Raw genomic sequence first — 24,356 nt, 5'->3', positions numbered from 1 at the left:
CTTTTAGTAAAAATACCTTGTTTAACTGCCTATGAAAAGGTCACATTATAGCAAGATGTTATCCAGGAGTTAAAACACCCATGATCAGGCAACCTGGGCTTCTTGCCTTATTCATCTCCTCTTTAACATTGTACAAGCTCTACTCAATATATATCATCAATGGTGATCATAGCACACAATTCACACCTATGTGCCATACGTGTGATTAGTTGCGTCTAAATTGATTGACTGACATTACTAAAACCTGTTACATAGGGATGCCTCAAAACAATCAACTGAAATAAAGAAATCGCCAAGTAGAAAATGTTTTGTTTTACATGTAATGTCAAATAACTGCCAAAGTTGGCAGAGTATACCTTACATTAACAGTGTTGCCTTTAGGGTAATTTACTTTGCAAGTCTCTTGATTCAAATCTCAGCCTGAATTCGATCACTGCCAACATGAAAAGTTGAAAAATGATGGAACAGGAATGTCAGAAATAATAGAAATGTAGGACATGTTTTGCGGCACAGATTTGTAGCCCTCTGTCATATAACATTTTAAAAGGGGTGGTCCGGAGCATAAGACTATTGCACATTTCTTTGGCCAAATGCCATAAATGACTCAAGAATCATTGTACCTCCTTTATGGCATCAATCTTCGCTATTTCCAGTAAGAGCTTATAAAGTGCTTGTGGTTTGGAAAAGAATGGAGCATGGTCACCCCCTTTCATTCTAAAAACCTGGGTTGGAGGATTAAGTTCAACCAACTTCTCCTGCATTGCAGAAGTCAATGCGTGGTCCTCACCAGTCATGATGTAGTAACGGGGTATCCGACCATAATTTTCAGAAGTGATGGAGATTCTTTCCATTAAAGGACCAAAGGGAACAGGCCTTAAAGAAACAGTTGCCAAAGCCACGTCCTGTTAAAAAACAAAACCCTGTCAGTGGGATGTCTAAGCGTTAATGGGTGTGTTTAAGTGAATCCTGAAATCTACAAGTGGTAGCCTGGATCGGGACAGTGAAGACGGTGAGTATCCATTTACAGCATGTCACAGGGACTTCACAAACTTTGAGAGACTTGGTAAAAAATAGCAGCTTAATCAAACCTTAGCAGGAGTTTGATTGAAAAATAATTCCTTCACATGAGCTTTATCAAATTCAATGGAAGTAGGTGATTGTGTGTTTTTGTCAGTATAGTTGAAAATTTGAACTTTACGCAGCAACTCATCTGGGCCTGCAACCTGCAACCAGCCACACACACTGCTATTAATCAAGAGACTGATGCAAAAAGACTAATAGGGGGAGCAAAGCATTGGTATTACCTCAGGCGCAAACACATCAAATGCCCTCTGACCATTGTTGATCATCGTGGCACTGATAAATATAGCTTGCGCTATATATTTTTGGAAAGACTCCATTGCATATGATATACACACACCCCCAACATCATGGCCCACCAAGATGACCTGCACATGCATTCTATCTCAGTATCGTGTAAACTGAATCTTGCACAAAGTTCGAAGTTGCAAAATCAAACCATAAAATTCACTAACTATGACAAAGCTTTAACACCTTCTCTGTCTCGGGAAGCTTATCAAAGAAACTAGTAAGGGGCCTTGCATACATCTCTATACTAGGTATGCAGTTAGGATCTGTAGAGTCGATTCCCGAGCCAGCCAGATCAATGGCACTAGTAACAAAACCTGTGTCTTCAAGCAAGGCAATGATTTTATACCAGCACCAAGCTCCAAATCCTCCACCGTGAACCAGAAGGAAGTGTCTTGTTTTTGCATTAGGGAAGGCTTCCTGGAGATTGAAGAAAGAAAAAGATTATAACCGGATACCTCCTCAAAACAAAGTTCAGCTACTACCCAGAGTGACACTACAAAAAATTATTTATCAAGCTTGCTTTCTACTAAACAGAAAGATGGGGCACAATGAGGATGAGATGCTAGCTGCTTAACAATGAAAAACGGAGTATTCTGGCCTGTAATTGCTCAGTGTGGGCTAGATGTATGTAGGGATCCCTGAATAATGATGTACATGTTGTGTTCATAATACCTTTGATACAAAAAAAGAAATTCTTGAAACAAGTCAGCTAAAAGTAGCAGGTCAAGAGGGGCCGAGGAATGTAGATATGAATTGTCTCTCTCAGGGTCCTAGGGGAGGACCTTCATGTGGTGTGCATTGGCCGCTTAAGGTTTACAAAACCACAGGTGCTCTACTTCACCAGATGTCTGCTCTTATGTCACCTGTGATGTGCTGCCTGCAACGGTTTCTTTCCTTACATTTTGTTTGTTATTCTTACGTAGGTAATTTTCCTGGCTTCTGTTTGTTTAGCTGCTTGCTTGTATGCGCCTTATTTCTTTTGTGTGTGATGCTTGTCCTTGTAGATCTGCATGTGCTTGGGGTGAGTGCGCTCTGCATGACTGCGCATGTATGTTTGCATGTTCTGCTTGTTTAGTGCTTGTTCTTTTTTTGTTTCTTCTCTTGTTTGATGAGTGATTTAGGTTTGGAATCGGTTTGGTGGGTGTGGGCTGGTGGGTGGGTTGGCCAGTTTCAACCTTGGCTTACATATCTACCCACTCTAGGTACCCTCTTTATTTTTATTTTTATGTTCCCTCAACATTGTACTAGAGTTTTGCACACATGGATGTAACTTTTTGGCCTCATAGGTCATTTTGGCCTTTTGAAGACATTAATATAACATTTCATTTCAGAGTTCTTGGCAGCTCTAATACAACTAAATGATCCCTAGACGATGGTTTGCGTCATCCAGAGGCTTTATATAACAACATTGAAACCAACATCAAAACCAAAATCAAGCAATCCCAATCGACACCAAGTCAGGTTCAAAACAAATAAATTCTATTTCAAATGAATTGTAAATAGTATTCTCAAACAAAGTTCAAAAGTTTCTAAATAACGTAAAATCATTCTGGGTTTGTCTCAGTCAATCGAACTCTAAGTACGATTGGCTTTCCATTATGCACTAGAGTTATGGTACGGTTCTAGATCTAGATGGTACCATCGTTCTTCTCGTGCCAAGGCATGCCCAAAAGAGCGTCGCAATGCCCTAACTTCATGATGTGAAAATTTGCCTTACCACGGTACCCTTGGATGGTAACTTGAAGAGCACCAATGAGTGGTACAACTTTTTGAGTGAGTCCTGTGGCTAACTCGGCCTCAAGTTCTCCAACAAACTGATCATATTCAAAGTCCATTCGCTTGGGGAACTTTGGATGGATGGAATTCTTGGTGGCTCCTAGATTGAAGAAGATAAGTGCCTTGAAACCACCGATCTTTCCATATGCTCTACACAATTTTTTGGAACCATCGGGTACAAAGATTCCTAAAATATTTGGAGCAAGGCCTACTGAAGTTTAGGCTTTCTTAGCAAGAGGTTGTTCTGGAGTCTTATCTCCTTTATTGGGATATACATAAGGGGTGTGTCCCGTTTGAAAGCATTCAAAACATCAACCTTCTTGCTATAGAGTTTCTCCTTGGCGAAGTGTCAAACAAGGTCTTGTGGGTTGGGTTGAATTGTCACAAGAATCCCGAGAATTTGTACATTGCTGTCCAAGATTCTGGGTGTTTGTTGGTTGATCTTCTATAGCAAACTCCAATCTTCCTTTCATAAGTTTGTAACTAACCACAGCATGGTCCATAAGCTCTTGCATAGTAGAAACTTGTTTGGACAAACAATATTCCTGTAGTCGAAATGGCAGTCTAATGGCATAGCATTCACATTGGTCCTCCAAGGGTATCAGCTTGAAGAAAGACACCGGAAGGTAAACATCGAGGAACCTTTGGTTGTAGTCTTCCATGGTTTCAATGGCAAGAATTTTCAGGTTACCTCGTTCTACCAGAAGCTGCACTTCAAATAGGGATGTCATGTAACGGGACCCGGCACCACGTGCCAATGGAAACGAATAGACTGAACAACTTTAAGCACTTCAAATAACACTCAATTGAAAAAGATACACGACACACGAGACAGGGAGTGACGAAGTTCCACCCCAAGAGAGCACTTGTCCCAAACCTTAGCGCCCCTTTCGGTATTTCTTTATATTGCTTTAACTCAACACAAGCCAATACTTTGTCCTTTGCACTCCCACAAGAAGACGTGCCAAAGACTGAGCCCATGGCACATATTTAAAGGCCCTTGGCCTTGAAAAGCAGTTACATGAAAAGCTTCAAGTTCTAAAAGCATGTGCCTCCCAAAAGCAGCCAGCATAAATTCTGAAAATCCGTACAATCTGCCATGTAAGCAGTCGGTGTGAATTGTAGCAGTCCGTACAATGCCATGTCAGCGCAAATTGCAGGGCATCTGTAGAGCTGCCACATCGTCATCTTTTTACGCAGACTTTGAGTGTGTATGTGTGTCGGCTTTACTTCTAGTGACTCGGGCCCCCATCGGATGGAGTCCCGTAAGTTGGTAAAACTTTAATGAGTTTGCCCCACTCGTCGAGAATCTGTAAGTTGGTGAGAACTTCCGTTGCTTCTCATTCTTCTAGGGTTTAGGCCCCTCGGACAGGATGTGCAAATGGCTCCGTTCTTCAATGGCTTGACACATCATCAGTTTGTGACATTTCCCCCTTCTTGAAAAAAAGTAATCGTCCGCGGTTACCGTATATCTGCAAAACAACTCAAGTTAGCTCAAAATTTTCCAAGGGTCATTCCGAGGGACATTCCGAGAAACAATCAGTTTTCTCATTCCGAATCGGAGCTCTTGATATCCTAGGTCATTGGCTTCCCAAAAAAATCTCATCCAATAAGGAGTATATCCTCATTTCCAAATCAGAGCTCTTGATATTCTGACGTAGCAAATCTAGCCATCACACCTAGCAACGCTGATCTGTAACGGGTGTCTTGATGCACTAAAATTACGTACCCATGCAAACTCACCCAATTAGGAATATATTCAGTGGTTGGCACATCACATATGCATGTTTAAGACACAACAAATAGCGCCGCTAAGCACTTTCCCGAGACAGACAGTCTACGGTATGAAGCTACTCAACGACTACCTCATCACTCCCCCCGCAAATAACCTAAAAAGGTCCAGGGCATAAGCTCAGAGGACTGATACAACCAAACGCTCTCCAACATGCATTGCTTGGAGGTTTCAAGCATACAACCAAACGCTCCCCAGACATCCCGTCTGCGTCATTCGGAGGTTTTCCAGCGTACAACAAAACACTCCCTAGACATGGAAATGTTTGCGTCGTTCCGAGGTTCAAACAATACCAAAACATTTCTCACTACTCTACCCGGGAGTAAATCACCAATCATTGAAACCAGTATTAAAACCAGAGTCAAAATACTTCAAATCGGCACCAAGACAGGTTTAAAACAAATACCATCCATTTCAAACAATATTTCAAACAATTTCCCAAACAGATCCTCAGACAAACTTCAATCTCAAAAAGCAATCTCGACATCAGTCGAGCTCGAAAACATGATTGGCTTTCCGTCCTGAAACCTGCACCAAAAATTAAGATTAGGTTTGTTCCAAAAATTTGTAGCCGACCGCAACATGGTCCATAAGCTCTTGAATCGTTGACCATGACACTGTTTCTGTAGCGGTGATGGTAGTCCCAAGACATAGCAATCACACTGGACCTCCAAGGTTATCAGCTCCGGAAGAGACACCTATTGAAAGATGTCCAAAGATTGCAAGTTGTAATCTGCTAGGGTTTTTGATTTCAAAATACCCCACTTTGCCAAAAGCTGCACTCCGAAGGAAGATGTCTGAAGGCATGTAACTTCGGGCAAAAATTTTCTTGAAACCTTGCCAAGTCCTTGGAGTGTGCGGTTTGGTAGCTATAGACATCCACCACTTCATGACGCTGCCTCTGAGAAAAACAATGGCTTATGTCCCATAAGACAGAGTGATGAAGACAGGAGCACGCCCGATGCGCGATGGACTAGAGTGGGAGTAGCTAATAAGTTCGGGGTTGGGACACAGATTATTTGATAAGATTTCCTGTAAAACTTGGAAGCGCCATCCTGGTCCGGGGTCAGGACATGAAGATTATTTGATAAGATTTCCTGTAGAACTTGGAAGCGCCCTCTTGCTCTGTTTGCTCTTTGGTAGGACTGGTATGCTTTCAAAAAAGCACATGCCTAAAGCTCTGATACCACTGTAACAGGAACAAGCACCCGTGCCAATGGAAAAGAGCAGACTGAACAACTTTAAGCGCTTCAAATAACACTGAATTGAAAGAGATGCACGACACATGAGACGGGGAGTGGCGGAGTACCACCCCAAGAAATCATTGGCCCCAAACTCTAGCGCCCCATGGCACATACTTAAAGGCCCTTAGCCTCGAAAAGTATTTATATGAAAAGCTTCCAAGTTCTAAAAGCATTTGGCCTCCCAAAAGCAGCCATCGTAAATTCTGAATCTACCACATTAGCAGTCAGCGCGAACTGCGGCAGTCCGTACAGTGCCACATCAGCAGGTCAACGCAAATTGCAGGGCATTCGTATGTTTGCCACATCATCATCTTTTCACGCAGACTTTGAGTGTGTATGTGTACTGGCTTTACTTCTAGCACTGTAACAAGAAACGGGGGGAACACAGCCCAAACGTTCTGAAACGGCGTTCCAAACGAGTCTCGTTCCCGAAATGGAGATGGGAACGGAACCCTGTTCCAGAACGGGATGTAACCAGAACGGTGTTCCGGAATGGGCGGAACATGAGGTGGAACGGCGAAACGCGGGGCGGAACGGGCAAAAGTAGGCATTTGGGAAAAAAAAGTGGGCTTTTGAGGGTAGATTAAGGGCTGTTCGGGGAACATATTTGGTGCAGTTTGAGGGCAGGTTAGGAGGTAGATTTGGGGACAGTTTTGGGGTTGTTTAGGAGTTTATTTGAGACTAAGCTGAATGGAGGTAATTCAATCCTTACTTTAGGTGGACCGTTCTAGCCCCGGTCCCGTTCCGGCCCCCCCTCCTCCTCCCCGTTCCCGTCCCGTTCCAGACCCTCCCGTTCCCGTTCCCGTTCCCGTTCCGGGTAACTGTGACTTCTAGTGACTTGGGCCTCGATCGAACGGGGTTCCATACGTTGGTAAAACTTTAATGAGTTTGCCCCACTTGTCGAGGATCTGTAAGTTGGTGAGAACTTATGCTGCTTCTCATTCTTCTAAGGTTTAGGCCCCTTGGTCGGGATCTCCAGGCTGGCTCCGTTCTTTCATTGGCTTGATACGGTAGTAGTTTGTGACATGTCATGTGGCTCCGGGAAAAAATATTCTTGAAAGCTAGCCAAGTCCTTGGAGCGTGCGGCTTGGTAGCTATAGAACCCCACCATTGCATAGCCTTATCTTTGAGAAAACGGGCGGCTCTAGAGATCTTTGATTCTTCTGTAAAGTTTCCCAGAGCATAGATATTGTCAAGCTGTGCAGGAACTGTAAAGCTTTCTTTCTGTCTTTCACACCTGAAAAGGTGAAAAAATTTACTGCAATCCTCCATCCTTGAAATCCTTTGGCTAATGCTGTGCAAATCAAAGATGTGGATAGTACGGGTAGGCATACTGGCTTTAACCATTATACCCACCGTGGCGGTAAGGGAGATGGTGGCAACGGCGGCCACAAAGGCAATTTGCACTGGATGGTTGCACCATGTTTTAGAAAACTCCCCCGATCGGAGTCGAAGACTGAGGAGGTTGTCGAGAGGAGGCCCTTGTGCGTTTTGGTGCCGGAGGAGGAGAAACAACCTAAGGCAATACAGATGGCAACATGTAGTTCAGAAACTGTTGAAAGCTCTGCAGAATCAGGAGGTTCTGCTGGGGTTATGTTGCGGAGTTTGTCGAGGAGGAACTGCAAGTACTCTATCGAATTCCAAAGCGCCATCTTGCTTTGCTTGTTCTTGTAGTGACCGGTATGCTTTCAAAAAAGTAGACGCCTAAAGCTCTCGTGTGAGGTCCCCACCCCGTCGTATCAAACAACGGATCTGATGGTAAACCTGGTGGCCACTAGATCTATAGCGGAAGCAAACAAAATGGTTCAGGGTTCAACTAGCGGACGATCTCTCATCACAAAGTGAGTCGAGTTCGAGCCTACTAGCAACGAAATCTAGCTCCACCTCGCAGGGGAAGCGTACTTAACTATCTAGCGATCCTAAGACCCACCTTCCAAGAGGAGAGAAACCCCGAGTGCCTTTTTCCCCATGTTTCAAAGGCACGTACTCTCGAGGATTCGCCGCTCTAGGGGCAATGAGTAATACCAATATCGAGTAAGCACTATGGGGACAGAGAGTTCCCGACCAATCGGGACCACCCATCTCGTAGGCATTGGCAACCCGAGCCAAGCCCTCACTTTCCACCCCCACACTCACACTTTCTCGTGTGACCTAATTACTACCACAAAGGTTGTTCAACATAGATATTCCTTGTTTAATTCCGAATCACATGGTTCGTTAAAACAGCCCTTCAACCAGTATTGCAAACAACACCAAGACAGAATTCTAGTAAAAGTTCTACTCAAACTTATTCATTAAAATTCCAATGTTCTGGAGGTACAACATCCCCCCTCCAGCGAGAGTTTACTTCTCCCATTGTCGCCTAGTTGCCCACACAACTAGGTATGTCCACCGCATAGAAAGCACGACATGGACATTCTCACCGCTTAACCAGCAGTCGTGGATTCAAGAGCCCTTAACCAGGAACTCTATCCCTGTGATCAGGAGGGGGTTCATGACTAATTCAACATTGGAAATAGAATGAACATGCCGAGCTAAATTTTCCCTAGCAAACATTCTTTCCTATTGCAAACAGCATTTCCATCAATCATTTCCTTCCTACTTTAGAACTTAATGTACAATGCTTTCAATGCCAAGGTTTCCGTCGGATTTCTCCAACATGTTTGGGGATATGAGCATTCCTAACTAGCGTATGCAATGTTAGTTTAAACAACTTGAATAAAAATATGATCTACCTCTTCCCCTTCTTCATCGATGGCCCGTGAGATGGCCGGTATTTGTTCCTCCATGGGAGCCTTCCCCTTCCCGTTGACATTGCTCGTTTCTGCCTCGCGATCGTGGGCACCACCGAAGCGAGTCCTCTTAACCGGGGCCATTTCTCACTACTTTAAATGATTAGCTTGGAGAAAGAGCTAAGGTTCGCAAGCATCATAACAGTCCAATGGGTAGATTAGTGACATTAATTAATCCCTCCTATATGATAGATCTAGATTTTTCATAAAGCAATCATTAAGGATGGCACATAATCCTATGGGAACCGGCTCTAAAGATAATTACCCGGCTTACATGATTAAGAATAATAGGATTTCACTAATGGAATTACCAGAGAGATGAATTAAGCACGATTAATCTCTTTCCTAGCAATTAGAGGGTGCAGAGTCACCGCATGCATAGATGTGAGAAAAACCATCTCTTAGAGACTTAATGACAGATTAATCTTACCTTAATTATATCTTAATGCATAACAGAGATGAATCTAAATCAGCTACAATATTAATGCATGATAGAAAGAGTGGTTCTCATCAATCTACACAATTACTAGCTTACCGATTAATTACTATACTGCCTAGAGAGAGAAAATTCTGGAAATTATTCTCTAATCATTAATTGAGAGTGATAAATGGCTGATAATTCAGCTATGGGATGATGATTACATAATAGAATATGGTTAATGAGAATTTAGAGAGTAATTATAGAGAATTACGACTAGGAATAAGCATAATAGACGAGAAATTTAGGCAGTAATGAAAAGGATTTACAGAAAGCATTAATTAAACCGTGGTTACCGTGATTAAGGGCTGATAATCCTCTCGATTCTCTGATCTAATCGAGCTTCTTGAGGCGAGAATTCGACAACACCTCCCTCCTTGCTTTTCCTTCAAAAGGTGTGTGTTCCGGTAGCACCTTCCCAGAGTGTGTGTAGGAGTGTGTGTGTGCTCTGTGTGTGTGAGCATATATGTGTGTGTGTGTGTGTGTGTGTGTGTGTGCAGGTCTTTAAATAGGCCTCCTCAAGCTGAAAATCGATCTGGGTTGCTAAATGCATCTGGGAGCTTCTCCCGTTAAGCATGGCAAGTCCAGTTCTCTGCCCACCAAGTGTCAAGTTGGCTTGGTTAACTGGTTCTGAGACTGAGTTGCAGGCTTGGCAGCTTTCCCAAGACTCCCACAAAGCAAGAGGGCGCCCCCTAGCTGCTAAAGCTGATCTGGAGTGGCCTGGGACCTGTTCCCACACAGTCTCGGGCCCCCGGTACCTCCTCAGACAATTCTTAGGAAAATTGGTTCTACGCTAAAACGGGTCATACGAGTTGGATTTTGATGCCGAAAATTGCTATACGAAGCTCTAACTAAGACGTAGCCCGAGTACCTACCATATTTAGCAGCTCCCGGGGTCCGAAAATGCATTTTTTTCAAATTCGGGGTACAGGTGCAGATTTTCAAGACGGTCAAAACTAGACAGGTCGGGTGACCAAAAACTTACTATATTTGAAAAATTTTCACAAAAATTATTTTAATTCACATTTCGAAGCTTTATGACATTTTAAATATCATGGCACTGACAGAATTCGGAAAACTGCTAAAAATAGTAACTTTTTTCCATTATGATCATTTCATGGTACAAGGGTGCTCTTTTTGGTTGGGGTCAGAGACCTTACATCTCGTACCACTGTAACGACAGGGCACCACGTGCCAACTGAAAAGAACAGACTCGAACAGACTTGAACCAACGCGAGAAACACGGCGTGGCAGAGTTCCACTCTCCGACTGCACTCGGTTCAAAACCCTTGCACCCCTTTGAATATTCTTTATATTGCTTCCACAAGGTGCAAGTGTTGGGTGCTTTGCTTTGCTTTCTGTAACAAGGAATGCCAAAGAGAGTGCCCACAATACATATTTAAAGGCTCTTAGCCTCCCTAAAAGCAATTGCTTGAAAAGCTACTTCTCCAAAAGCATCTCGTCTAAAAACCTAGCGCCCATCAGGTTGGCCGTAAAACATGCTGCCATGTCATCAGTTTCAACCAATTACGGGTGTCACCAGCCAGTGGCAATTCCATTTCTGTTCATTTTCTCTTTCTTTGGGGAATTTCGTTTGTTTTACCTCTTGGAAACACCCCTCTGGAAATCTAACTACCCTGCATTGCATTGCATAGCCAGTGTGGAACTGTTCAGAGAGAGTCCAGGCCTGAGGGCTAAAGAGCACTAAGGTTGGACAAGGACTATGGTTAGCCAAAGTGGGGTCATTGGCAAGCCAAAGCGGAATCCTTTGCTACATAGGCTACATTTCAGTTCTCGGTGTGGCTGCAGTGTACAAAGAGGGTCGGATGACCTAGAAGAATGTAATGGCAAAAACTCCTAAATTTTAGGGACTGCTATTTTTGGACGGCAAAATGTCTTCGCGTCACTACGTGCAGTTTGACATGGGGATCATTTTGTTACTCTGTGGCCAAGTCAATAGAGGCTGTAGGTGAGATATTTTTAGACCCGAGGGTCTAAAGCGGGAAAAATGCACAAATGAGTGGTACTTGGCACTCTGAGGCCAGTTTACTACTTAAAGAGAAGGCAAAAACGTGATTTTCAGCTGTGAGCTCGTTTTTGAGTGCTGTCACAGGTGGGAGAGCTTCAATGGAGTGCTGGCTTACCCTCTATGTACAGTGAGGTGCAGGATGTCATGACCTGCGCACCTCTCACTGCTCTCTCTCCCCTACTCTTTATGGTTATGCCCCTCTAGTGGGCTTTTCATTTGACCAATGTACAATTATGTGGGTTCATGTGCGATTGCCGAGGCAAGAGCCTCTTGCACAGGTATTGGATTAGCTAGCCGCTAATCCCCCGTAGGTACACATGAATTCGGAGAGGTTTCACGTGCGAAATCTCGCCCGATTCAAAGGGCAAGTAGCCCTACAGGTGCGGGAGCTCGAGGACTTGCTACGGATGCGACCGGCACGCGAAACGGAGCCCGAAACAGTGAATTACAGCCTGCTGTATATTTTTGCAGGTTTAGGGTTTCGGCCCTTAACGGACCCTAATACCCCCAAGAGGTGCGGGGACGCAAGGGGACCGCTGTACAGGTGATCTGGCGCATTTTCGGGGCAGAAAACAGAGAATTCAGCGTGCTGCCGATTCTCGCCAGGTTTTGCAAAGTGTCCGTATGCGTCGGGAAAGTCATCCAATGCATGGGAATACTGACTGTGAAGGATCCTAGTACAGTTATGCTGCTGAAATCAGGCCAGAACAGTTGAAATTCAGCCAAGGTTGTGCGGGGCAGCTTGTAGGGAACCGCAGCGTTTATTCCCTCTTTTAAAGAATAAAGAAATACCGAAAGGGGCGCCTATTTAGGGGCCAATCTGGTGTCTGACTCGCATACAGATGCATTCTAGCATCTGTATCCCATTCCCCTCTCTTGTGTCATTATAGCACAGGTAGAATAGACGACTAATAATGGGTGAAAGCTAAATCAAGGTTTGAAGTAAAGTCTACCTCCCTTTTTGAAGTTAATAGGCCGGTTACATGGTTCCATCGACGGGATTAAATCACTTTTTCCTCAAAAAGTGAGCCTTGGTCAGTTTGGGTTAAAGACACAGAGAGAGTTTGGGATGACCTTGAAAACACAGAGAGTTTGAAAGTAGATCGAGTGGATTTACAGGTGAGAAAGGCTACGAGTCTTTCTTTGGATTTACAGGTGAGAAAGTCTACGAGAGTCTTTCTTTGGATACAGGTGAGAAAGGCTACGAGTCTTTCTTTGGATACAGGATGGATGGCAACAAGGAAGAGGGTTCCTCTTCAGAGGATAGACAGCCTATTCCAACTGCACATGAAATTGGCGAGAGTTCAGGCCAAGCAGAGAAAGCTTTGCAGGTTGTTACTGCTGTGACCATGTTCAAGCAATTGATGGAGAATCCAAGATTTATGGAGTTCATACAATCTTCATCAATAGCACATCAAGTTCAAGGCAGTTTTGGCATGCCAGGAACAGTGTTTAGGGGTATGCAAGGCATGGTGCCCAACCCCATGTATGCAAACATTGGTTTGCACCCAGGATTTCAGGGCACACAAGGTCAGTTTGGGGTGTCACAAGGCAACTTGGGTATGGCTGGTTTTTCAATCCCATCAGTGAATATGACACCTGGATATCAACATGTTATTGGCAAGGGAGTACAGATGGCTCCCACAAATGTACCCATTATGCAAACTGTCTCTTTTGACAATTTGGAGTCAATGGATAAGCTAAAGCCATACAAAGAAGATGATCAGTGAGTCCATTGATACATTCAATGGCTTTGATGAGAGGACAAAGGTTTTCTCTTTCCTCGAACAGTTTGACAAAGCATTTGTTGGAAGGAGCATTTAAAGTCAGGAAAGCTGCCATTTTTCTGGAAAAAAAATGCAAGTCAGTGGTGGAATACACTGTTGTTACAAGGACAGACTCCTTCCACTTGGAATGATTTCATACAGGTACCGAATTAGCTAAAGACTAATTCAAAACAGGTACACGATGATTTAACAAGATTTCTTGCGAGAAATCTCGTGTAAATCAAAGGGCAAGTAGGCCTACAGATGCAAAAGATCAAAGGCTACGAATTGGTGCGATTGGCACGCAAAACAGAGCCCGAAAGAAGAAAATACAGCTTGCTGTATTTTTCTGCAGATTTAGGGTTTTGATGCTATTTGATGCCTTTTTGTCCCAAGAGCTTCGGGGAAGCTAGAGGACAGTAATACAAGTGATCTGGAGCATTTTAGGAGCTAAAAACAGAGAATTCAGTGTGCTGAATTTCCAGGACAGGTTTGCAAAAGTGCTCTATTATGCGTGGATAATCACTTGGATATGTGGATTTTTGGTTGTGAAGGTTTCTACTACGGTTATGCTGCCAAAATTGGATCAAAAAGAGAATTCTCAGCCCAATGAAAGTGACAGCATAAGGGTAGATCACAGGTTAATCTCCAAAGATCAAGATGAAGAGCAGAGAAAGATTGTTTTCAATGCTCAGTATGCAAATCAGTGATATGCATAAAGGCTGAAATTGGCTGAGAGTTGGAAGATTCACAATACGTTTCACGTGAGTCTTCTCAGACCCTATGTGAGTGATGTGACAGAAGATATGCCAGCTGAAGATCAGCCGGAAGTCGAGGAACTTGACCAGATCTTGGTCCCGGAATAGATTTTGGCACATAAAGGAAGAAAAAAAAAAGCAAGGTTGCAAGGTGCTGTTTGGTAAAGTTCAAAAGCTATTCACCTCTGGATGTCAAGTGGATGGAAAAAAGTGAACTTGCAGAGTCACTAAAAGTATGGGAACTTAAATCCTTGGTTTCCAACCTACCTTGACCCCTTGAGATTCAGAGGTACATGGATTGCCGGTGTGACAATGGCTTCTGAAAGAAATGATGTACATGTTACTTACAGTGAGCTCAAATGAAGTGCATGTTACATGAATGTTAGAGCTGTACAGATTGTCAGTTTGGCAATTGCTCTTATGGAATGTCCAAAAGTTTGTTTAGTGCTATAGAAGTGAGCATTTCTTGTCAGTTTGTCAAGGGTACAACAATTATTTCTATTGAAGAGTACATGTGTAACTGCATTCTTAAACTGTCGGTTTGGGTATGCTCGAAAGGTTAGTGGATCCAACGTGTACTAAAAGACAGTGGCGAAATGTGACGCTTCCATTTTGTCATTGGAAAGTTATGGACTCAAAGCAATGGCAGAGTGTGACGCTTCCACTATGTCATTGGGACAGGGCTCACACGAAGGCAATACATGTGTCAACGAGGTGTTGACAAAGAGCATGTATATGTCGTGCATGTGTCGATAGGTGTTGAATACACCCGAGTGTTGACTGTAAGCATGTACGACATAGGGGCAAACGAGGACGTTTGAGATTTCAAGAGGGGGGTATGTCACCAGCCAGTGGCAATTCCATTTCTGTTTATTTTCTCTTTCTTTGGGGAATTTCGTTTGTTTTACCTTTTGGAAACACCCCTCTGGAAATCTAACTGCCCTGCATTGCATAGCCAGTGTGGAACTGTTCAGAGAGAGTCCAGGCCTGAGGGCTAAAGAGCACTAAGGTTGGACAAGGACTATGGTTAGTCAAAGTGGGGTCATTGGCAAGCCAAAGCGGAATCCTTTGCTACATAGGCTACATTTCAGTTCTAGGTGTGGCTGCAGTGTACAAAGAGGGTCAGATGACCTAGAAGAATGTAATGGCAGAAACTCCTAAATTTTAGGGACTGCTATTTTTGGACGGCAAAATGTCTGAGGGCTAAAGAGCACTAAGGTTGGACAAGGACTATGGTTAGTCAAAGTGGGGTCATTGGCAAGCCAAAGCGGAATCCTTTGCTACATAGGCTACATTTCAGTTCTAGGTGTGGCTGCAGTGTACAAAGAGGGTCAGATGACCTAGAAGAATGTAATGGCAGAAACTCCTAAATTTTAGGGACTGCTATTTTTGGACGGCAAAATGTCTTCGCGTCATTACGTGCAGTTTGACATGGGGATCATTTTGTTACTTTGTGGCCAAGTCAACAGAGGCTGTAGGTGAGATATTTTTAGACCCGAGGGTCTAAAGCGGGAAAAATGCACAAATGAGTGATACTTGGCACTCTGAGGCCAGTTTACTACTTAAAGAGAAGGCAAAAACATGATTTTCAGCTTTGAGCTCGTTTTTGAGTGCTGTCACAGGTGGGAGAGCTTCAATGGAGTGCTGGCTTACCCTCTATGTACAGTGAGGTGCAGGATGTCATGACCTACGCACCTCTCACTGCTCTCTCTCTCCCCTACTCTTTATGGTTATGCCCCTCTAGTGGGCTTTTCATTTGACCAATGTACAATTATGTGGGTTCATGCGCGATTGCCGAGGCAAGAGCCTCTTGCACAGGTACTGGATTAGCTAGCGGCTAATCCCCCGCAGGTACACGTGAATTTGGAGAGGTTTCACGTGCGAAATCTCGTCCGATTCAAAGGGCAAGTAGCCCTACAGGTGCGGGAGCTCGAGGACTTGCTACGGATGCGACCGGCACGCGAAACGGAGCCCGAAACAGTGAATTACAGCCTGCTGTATATTTTTGCACGTTTAGGGTTTCGGCCCTAAACGGACCCTAATACCCCCAGGAGGTTCGGGGACGCCAGGGGACCGCTGTACAGGTGATCTTGCGCATTTTCGGGGCAGAAATCAGAGAATTCAGCGTGCTGCAGATTCTCGCCAGGTTTTGCAAAGTGTCCGTATGCGTCGGGAAAGTCATCCAATGCGTGGGAATACTGACTGTGAAGGGTCCTAGTACACTTATGCTGCCGAAATCAGGCCTGAACAGTTGAAATTCAGCCAAGGTTGTGCGGGGCAGCTGGTAGGGAACCACAGCGTTTATTCCCTCTTTTAAAGAATAAAGAAATACCGAAAGGGGCGCCTATTTAGGGGCCAATCTGGTGTCTGACTCGCATACAGATGCATTCTAGCATCTGTATCCCATTCCCCTCTCTTGTGTCATTATAGCACAGGTAGAATAGACGACTAATAATGGGTGAAAGCTAAATCAAGGTTTGAAGTAAAGTCTACCGCCCTTTTTGAAGTTAACAAGCCGGTTACAACGGGATGGGCTGTTGCGTCATCACCCTTTACGCAATTTAGTTGTCCTGCTCTTTTTAGGGTTTATGCCCCTCGGCCACCTCCTTCAAATTTGGTAGGGTTGGGATTTTTAATTCTAACCTCTTTAGTCTTCACGTCGTCTGCCGTCTTCTGTAAGTTGGTTAGGGGTTAGGATTCTGAAGTCCTAACCCCCTTCGTCTTCAGCTAGTGCCACGTCACCAACTTTGTGACAACCATCCATAGAAGTCCTTGGTTGTGGTAGACTACCTTGTGGGTCTCAAAACGAAACTCCAGTACCTAGTGGCCAATGATTCTTGTCATATCTTCAAAATCCATAGTTTCGGCATAAGTCCCTAAATAGACAAGACCCATTTGCTTATCGGAAAAGTAAATGCTTGAGCTCTGATACCACTATAATTGAAAGGGCACCAAGTGCCAACAAAAATTAACAACTAGAACAGACTTTAACATAATTGGATACACTTCACACACTTGAACTGAAAGAAAACTTAACACACAAGACGAGACACGAGGTTGCGGAGTTCTAGTCCCTGATGCAATGGCCCCTCAACTAGACATCCCTTGTGGTATTTCTTTATTATTGATCTTCTCAAATACAGTTGTAAGGAGGAGCCACTCGTCTAAGCACTGAGTGAAAAGTAACTCCACCAAGGAATTCAACCCTTGGCCTCTTGCTTTCGATGGCTAAAAACTCCAAAATCATCTACTTAAAGCTAGCACCCTCACAAAGTCCACTTTGAAAAACTCATGTCAAAAAGCTTCTGCGTACAAATTGCCATGACATAGCCCAAATGACTCCTGAATCCCGCCGCAAGTTGCAATGCAAATTTGTCGCATTTTGCAGGTGGCTATGGCCAAGTCTCGATCCCACCTTCCAGAGTTGCTCGACCTTCGCTCTTCATCCCCTCTTCTGGTTTGATGCCAGCGTGCCACATTACCAAATTGTGATGGCGCAAATCAAGGCCCCATCTGCTCAGACTTGGGCGTCGGGCTTTTAGCATCAGTTGAGCTCTACTCCATCCTCTCAAATCGGGTATAGTAGTACCACATCACCATTTTGTGACAAGATGCATGTGCACCTAGTAACTCTAGCCTTGGTATACGTAGTCCCATCTGAACCTCCAAAAGGAAGTCGTTGATGAGTCAACGCAGTCTAGACAAACTTTGTGAATGTACTATCCGGCACGAAGCTGACTTGTTAGATTTACACCACTCTGCTGCTTCACAGGTCTAGGGCATACTTGTACGACTAGTATGTCTCCGAGCGGCCTTTTTGACGCACAAAACAAAGCTGAAAAGCATGGCAAAAAGCAGAAGAAAGGCACTGACTTCCCGGGCTAAATGCTCGAACTTGGTGGTCCACACTTCTATTAAGCAAGACTGCGCCAGTTAAATGGCTGAAATTCAAGAGGCTTTTTATTTCTTCTTGGTTGACTCGAGAGTATGAACGGGATATTCGAACTACTCGGAACCATCTTCGGATGACCAAGAAAGATACAATGGATGCTTATTGCGAGAGATTCTGGAGCTCTTTTCTACCCACCTCTTCATTTAAGAAGATCTCGTTCAAGGAGCAAATTGAGCGATCTACCTTGGGTCTTCCTACAAAGATCCGAGATCACTGCTTGGAAAAGAAGTCAGCTTCTATTCAGGAGTTGATGAGTCATGCGAAACGGGGTTTTGCCATTCACTCTGGCAGTCTGACTTACCCCACCGATGAGATCGTGACACAAAGAGCTGAACAGACTTCGGCAAATGAAAGTAGAAAGAGAGAGAGAAACTAAGAAAAGAAAGATGCACGACCCAAGCTTACTCCTCAGGAGCGAGCTCACTTCATCAGGGAGGGGAAGTGCTTTGGATGCGAAGAAACTGGACATATCTCTGCAAAGTGCCCTAAAAAGGCACAGAAAGAACAAAACGACAAGGACGACGAAAGGCCTGAGAGCTCGAGAGCAGCTGAAGGAACCTGGAAGAAAAGGCAAGATGAAAACAGGACTGGTTCCAGACTGCGTGGGTATCGATCCCAACACAGTGGACGAGAGTCAAGAACTTTGCCGAGCTTGGGCAAAGTGAAAGACCAAGAAGCCCTGATCTTCTTTAAAGAGGAGCCAAGGCCAACTTCATTTCATCGGAACTCGCGGCACGGCTCAAGATCACTCCCGATCGGATGGGACCACTTGCAAAGGCAGTTCTAGCGGCACCCAACAGGGACGTAGCCATTACACCTGTCATAGGCAAACTTCGGTTGCATTGTCAGGGGTATTTGGGGCACGAGGATTTTTACATAATGCCTTTGGAAGGTTGTGATGTTCTCTTAAGAATTCCTTGGTACCATAAGAACAACGCCATGGTCGACTATCACGCGAGGAAAGCGACATTTACTACAGAGAAGGGCAGAACAATTGTACTTGATATTAAACTTAAGGGCGAGTCTGTCCCTATGGTATCGGCTTCGGCCATTTCAAAGTTAATGAAATCCAGCCTGTTTGTTTACTCAATCTTTATGAATGAGTTGAGTCATGCGGATAGGACTAATATGTCTAAACTTGATAAAGAACGCAAAGATTTTCTCCACTCTCATGCCGATTGCCTCTCAGAGGGCCTGCCAGGCGAGTTACCACCTGCTCATCCTGAAGATCATACATTGATCTCATACCTGGAAGCACGCCTACTGAACCGGCCACCTTACCGTGTGAGCCGAGCACAGAATGAAGAGATTATGAACCAAGTGAAAGACCTCTTGGAAAAGGGTCTTGTCCAGCCTAGTACTTCACCGTATTGCTCTCCAGTGTTGTTGGTTTTGAAGAAAGACGGATCTTGGAGAATGTGCATCGATTATAGAGCTCTCAACAAAATCACCATCAAGAACAGATTTCCGATTCCTAGGATCGATGATATACTCGACAGATTACAAGGATCCTCGGGTTTTAACAGGATTGATTTGAAGAGTGGATATCATCAGATCAGAATCGCGCAGGGAGACGTCTACAAGATAGCTTGTCGGATGACTTTTGGGTTATTTGAGTTTTTGGTGATGCCTTTTGGCTTAACCAATGCTCCAGCGACGTTTAACCAGATGATCGACATGATCTTTCGAGAGTACAGGCTATTTGTTAGCACTTTCTTTGACAATATCATTGTTTTCTCCAAGAATGAGGCAGAACATAGAGATCATCTGCTTCAAGTCTTTCAGGCATTACGAGATCACAAGTTAGTGATTAATGCGAAGAAAAATGAATTTTTCCTACCAGAGATACACTTTTTGAGACACATTAAGTCAGCAGCAGAAGTGCAAATGGATCCGGCCAAGAAAGAGACTATCCGTGATTGGCCCAATTTGAAGAATGTCTATGAAGTTAGAAGCTTCTTGGGACTGTGTTCGTACTACAGGCGATTCATTTGAAAGTTTGCAGAGGTCGCTTCTCCTTTGCATATCTTGACACAGAAAGGAGTCCCTTTCTCGTGGGGACCCACAGAGGTGACCGCCTTTCAGACATTGAAAGAGAAATTGACTACGGGACCAATTTTGACTTTGCCGGACTTGCAAAAGTCATTTGAAGTATATTGTGATGCTTGTGGTCGTAGTCTGGGTGCGGTCTTAATGCAAGAAGGCCATGTCATTGCTTACGAGAGCCGATTGTTCTCAAGGCCAGAAATGACAGCACACATTTATGAGAAAGACCTTTGGCGGTTATCCATGCTCTTACTCAGTGGCGGCACTACCTACTCGGAGCAGATTTTACTGTCTTTACAGACCATCAGAGTTTGCGCTACTTCTTGTAACAGAAGCAGCTATGGGAAAAGCACATGCGGTGGGCGAACATCTTGTCACAGTTTCACTTCCAGATTGTCCATGTTCAGGGACAGAAGAATGTGGTGGTAGATGCTTTGTCTCGGAAGCCGTTGTTGATTCTAGCTATTTCCACGATACATCATAAGAGCTTCGAGGATACGGTCGTCCAGTATGCGACGGATACAGATTTTGCAGACGTTTTCACACGAATACGGGATGGGGAGACAATAGCAGGATATTCCATTCGGGATGGCTACTTGATGAGCAAAACCATGCTATGCGTTACACAGCCGTTGAGGGAAAAGGTTATGACTGAATGCCACTGTCCACTTTTTAGGGGTCACCACGGCATTGGTACCACCATGAAAGGGGTAGAGAGAGACTTCTTTTGGCCGATACTCAAGAAGGATGTGGAAGAGTTTGTGTGCAGATGCTTGATATGCCAGAAGGTCAAGTTTGACAGGCATAAAGCACAGGGATTGTTACAGCCTTTGCCCATACCCACCCGCCCCTGGGAAAGTATTGCAATGGATTTCATTTTTGATCTCCCGAGAACACAAAGTGGTCACGATGGTACCTGGATTGTTATTGACAGATTCAACGAATACGCTCATTTCATTCCAGTGAAGAAAAAAGTGAAGCGGGACCACTTAGCGAGATTGTTTGTGGCCCAGATTTTTAGATTACATGGCATGCCTGAGACGATTGTCTCCAACAGGGACCTAAGATTTACGATTTTGTTTTGGAAGGTAATTTGGGAGAACATTGGCACGCGGTTGCTGTTCTCGTCATCTTTCCACCCGCAGACTGACAAGCAATCTGAAATCCAATTCAGTGGTTTTAGATTTATCGAAGTCTTATATCTCGAATTAGAAAACTCAATGGGAAAAGTATCTACCATTGGTGGAATTTGCCTACAATAATACGATACACTCTTTGACGGGGAAGGCGCCATTTGAGATTGTTCAAGGTGCTGCGAAGGTTCCACCTTTCATAAGCACGAAAGATAAGATTTTTGAGAATAAACGCGCGACTTAGATACGGCTTTTGCCAAGGTCCGCGAGGCTTTGCAGAAATCTCAAGAACGACAGAAAAAGGCAGCGGATCGCCATTGTCGCGATTTGAAATTGAAGGAGGATGATTAGGTGCTCTTACGTTTTGAGAACGCACGCCTGAGAAAGAAAAAGGGAAAGGAGAGGCTTTTTCCAAAGCTTAGTATGAGATACTAAGGACCTTTCCATGTCTTCGAAAAGATCAATGATGTCTCCTTCTGATTGAAACTGCCCAAGGTTGCATCTGTACGTACGTACGGATCCGTACAGTACGGTACGGATCATCCGTACGGTACGGTTCCGTACGTACGGATAGATAGTGTACGGTTTTTTTTTTGTTCCCTTTCACAAATTTTATTTTATTTTTATTTTTGGTTTTTTTAGGGGCATCTTAACATTGGGCAATGGACTAAAGTTTATTGTATTATATAGTGTATTCCCATTTTTCAGTCTTTTTGATGGTAGAGTCTAGACTGGTCACTATAGTATGATGTATCCATCTTTGTATAAGGATTGATAATCAGTCCTCAATCTTGACTCTTGATGTTTTATGTATTTTGATTCCGGTATCATAATATGTTGAAGTTTTAAGTTTTAACTTTTCGCAATCGTGACTCATGTTTAGTGCTATTGAAATTTGACTAAGTGGTGTATTCTCAGAGTTAAGTACGGATAACATTTGAAGCAGTATCTAATGGATGTTTGAAGTAGTATCTATGTCTATACTCTATGTAGTTCCTAGTATGTATAGGCTGAAAAAGGCTAAAGTCACTATTCTTTTTGTTGTTACAAATGTTACGTATTGGTCACGTACCTTAAAGGCCGATCCGTACAGAAGTACGTACCTTACGTACTGATTACGTACCGTACACTCCATACCTTTTGTAACCGGCCTGTTCAATCCAAAAAGGGCGGTAGACTTTACTTCAAACCTTGATTTAGCTTTCATCCATTATTAGTCGTCTATTATACCTGCGCTATAGTGACACAAGAGAGGGGAATGGGATACAGATGCTAGAATGCACTTGTATGAGAAGACCGACACCAGATTGGCCCCTAACTTGGGCGCCCCTTCCGGTATTTCTTTATTCTTTAAAAGAGGGAATAAATGCTGTGGATCCCTACAAGCTGCCCCGCACAAACTTGGCTGAATTTTGACTGTTCCGGCCTGATTTCGGCAGCATAACTGTACTAGGACCCTTCACAAACAGTATTCCCACGCATTGACTGACTTTCCCGACGCATACAGGCGCTTTGCAAAACCTGGCGAGAATCTGCAGCACGCTGAATTCTCTGTTTCCAGCCCTGAAAATGCGCCAGATCACCTGTACAGCGGTCCCCTTGCGTCCCGAACCTCCTGGGGGTATTAGGGTCCGTTTAGGGCCAAAACCCTAAACCTGCAAAAATACACAGCAGGCTGTAATTCACTGTTTCGGGCTCCGTTTCACGTGCCGGTCGCATCCGTAGCAAGTCCTCGAGCTCCCGCACCTGTAGGGCTACTTGCTCTTTGAATCGGACGAGATTTCTCGCGTGAAACCTCTCCGAATTCACCTGTACCTGTGGGGGGATTAGCCGCTAGCTAATCCAGTACCTGTGCAAGAGGCTCTTGCCTCGGCAATCGCGCATGAACCCACACAACTGTACATTGGTCAAATGAAGAGCCCACTAGAGGGGCATAACATACTGCCAAAGGGGAGAGAGAGGGCAGTGCGTAGTGTGCAGGGCATCACTCCTGGCACCGCACTGTACATAGGAGGGAAAGCAAGCACTCCATAGCTCTTAACCTGTGACAAAAGCTGCAAATGAGCCTCTCCCAGCTTAAAATTCAGCGCCAACTCTCTCTTGCATTAGAAACTGCACCAGAATGTGCCACTTGGCACATTTACAAGCATTTTCCCGTTTCGGGGTTGCCGCCTAAAAATCTCCCAACCGGTTGCCCAGTTGACTTTACGGCAGAGTAAGAAAATGTTCCCCTTGTCATTCCAGAGGTAATGATGCCAACACATTTTCAGGTCCCAAAATAGCAGTTCCCTAAATTTTAGGAGATGCTGCCATTGTATCTTTCTAGGTCATCCGACCCTCTTTGTACACTGCGGCCACATCCAGAACTGAAATGTAGCCTCTGTAGCAAAGGATTCCACTTTGGCTAGTCAATGATCCCACTTGGCTAACCATAGTCCTTGTCCAACCTTAGTGCTCTCTTGCCCTCAGGCCTGGACTCCCTCTAGACAATTCCACACTAGCTGTGCAATGCAAGGCAGTTAGATTTCCCGAGGGGTGTTTCCAAAAAGTGAAAGTAAATAAATAATAAGAAAGAAATCAACAAAAAGGATAGATAGTAGTCACACGCTGGTGACATACCCCCTCTTGAAATCTCAAACGTCCTCGTTTGCATCTATGTCGTACATGCTTACTGTCAACATTGATGTATTCAACACCTGTCGACACATATACGACACATACATGCTCATTGTCAACCCTGGTGTATTCAACACCTCGTCGACTCATGTATTGCCTGCGTGTGAACCCTGTCCCAATGACATAGTGGTAGCTTCGCACTCTGCCATTGCTTTGAGTCACTAACTTTCCAATGACAAAATGGTAGCTGCACATTTTGCCACTGTCTAATAGTACACGTTGGATCCCGTAACACTTTCGAGCATACCCAAACCGACAGTTTAAGAATGCAGTTACACATGTACTCTTTAATAGAAGCAATTCCTGTACCCTTGACAAACTGACAAGAAATAGTCACTTCTATAGCACTAACCAAACTTTTGGACATTCCATAAGAGCAATTGCCAAACTGACAATCTGTACAGCTCTAACATTCATGTAACAGGTATTTCATTTGAGCTCACTTTAAATACCATGTACATCATTTGTTTCAGAAGCCATTGTCACACTGACAATCCATGTAGCTTTGAAACTCAAGGGGTCAAGGTAGGTTGCAAATCGAAG

At 44.2% G+C, this 24,356-nt stretch overlaps 1 protein-coding gene across 1 annotated transcript in view; it reads right to left on the bottom strand.

Moving 5' to 3' along the window:
* Nucleotides 1-258: 258 nt before the first annotated feature.
* The window catches only part of LOC147431854 (putative methylesterase 11, chloroplastic), a 56,488-nt gene continuing 32,390 nt past the window's right edge, over nucleotides 259-24,356 (bottom strand). The window contains exons 2-5 of the mRNA XM_086494326.1: nucleotides 1,555-1,788; nucleotides 1,305-1,448; nucleotides 1,089-1,223; nucleotides 259-902 (exon numbers count right to left, since the gene is read on the bottom strand). Coding sequence (XP_086350452.1) covers nucleotides 612-902; nucleotides 1,089-1,223; nucleotides 1,305-1,448; nucleotides 1,555-1,788 — 804 coding nt within the window. The 3' untranslated portion in view covers nucleotides 259-611. The remainder of the gene's footprint in view (nucleotides 903-1,088; nucleotides 1,224-1,304; nucleotides 1,449-1,554; nucleotides 1,789-24,356) is intronic.

This window comes from Adiantum capillus-veneris, chromosome 21 (genome assembly GCF_014529385.1).
Source record: "Adiantum capillus-veneris isolate H3 chromosome 21, ASM1452938v2, whole genome shotgun sequence".
NCBI classification, from domain to species: domain Eukaryota; kingdom Viridiplantae; phylum Streptophyta; class Polypodiopsida; order Polypodiales; family Pteridaceae; genus Adiantum; species Adiantum capillus-veneris.
This window is presented reverse-complemented; position numbering and strand designations above follow the sequence as displayed.